The sequence below is a fragment of the Propithecus coquereli genome, unplaced genomic scaffold (genome assembly GCF_000956105.1).
Source record: "Propithecus coquereli isolate 6110/MARCELLA unplaced genomic scaffold, Pcoq_1.0 Scaffold22, whole genome shotgun sequence".
Lineage (NCBI taxonomy): Eukaryota > Metazoa > Chordata > Mammalia > Primates > Indriidae > Propithecus > Propithecus coquereli.
The window spans coordinates 5,123,972-5,124,330 of record NW_012147189.1 but is presented as its reverse complement, the minus strand read 5'-3'; the positions used below and the strand labels follow the sequence as shown (position 1 = coordinate 5,124,330).

The 359-nt window shown below is 32.3% G+C and overlaps 1 protein-coding gene across 1 annotated transcript in view; it reads right to left on the bottom strand.

The window, feature by feature from the left end:
• Nucleotides 1-158: 158 nt before the first annotated feature.
• POLR3G (polymerase (RNA) III (DNA directed) polypeptide G (32kD)) overlaps nucleotides 159-359 on the bottom strand; it is a 16,939-nt gene continuing 16,738 nt past the window's right edge. The window contains exon 6 of the mRNA XM_012644749.1: nucleotides 159-233. Coding sequence (XP_012500203.1) covers nucleotides 159-233 — 75 coding nt within the window. The remainder of the gene's footprint in view (nucleotides 234-359) is intronic.

The following is a 359-nucleotide window of genomic DNA, read 5'->3' as shown; positions in this document are numbered from 1 at the left end:
ACAGTTTCATTATTTCATTCTTTTTTGTTAAAAGCTACTAGTTTCTGCTCTTTGACTTACTAGTCTCCATTTTCTCTTCTGTGAGATGAAACTTACCTAACCTTACTACTTTACAGATTCGTTTTAAGAATAAAATGAGTAATATGATACAAAAACACTTAGGAAACAGTCCATTTATGTACAGAGAACAGTTCTTCTAGTTTAAATATTATACAGTCACCATATAGAGCCTCCTGTACGTCATGCAGAAATAACAAGCTCAAATATTAGTTTACGGCTGATTATTGGCACATTAAGCATGAGATTTGACCGTATGTCACTCCCTCTCCATCCACAGATGTTCTATTATAATAAAAATT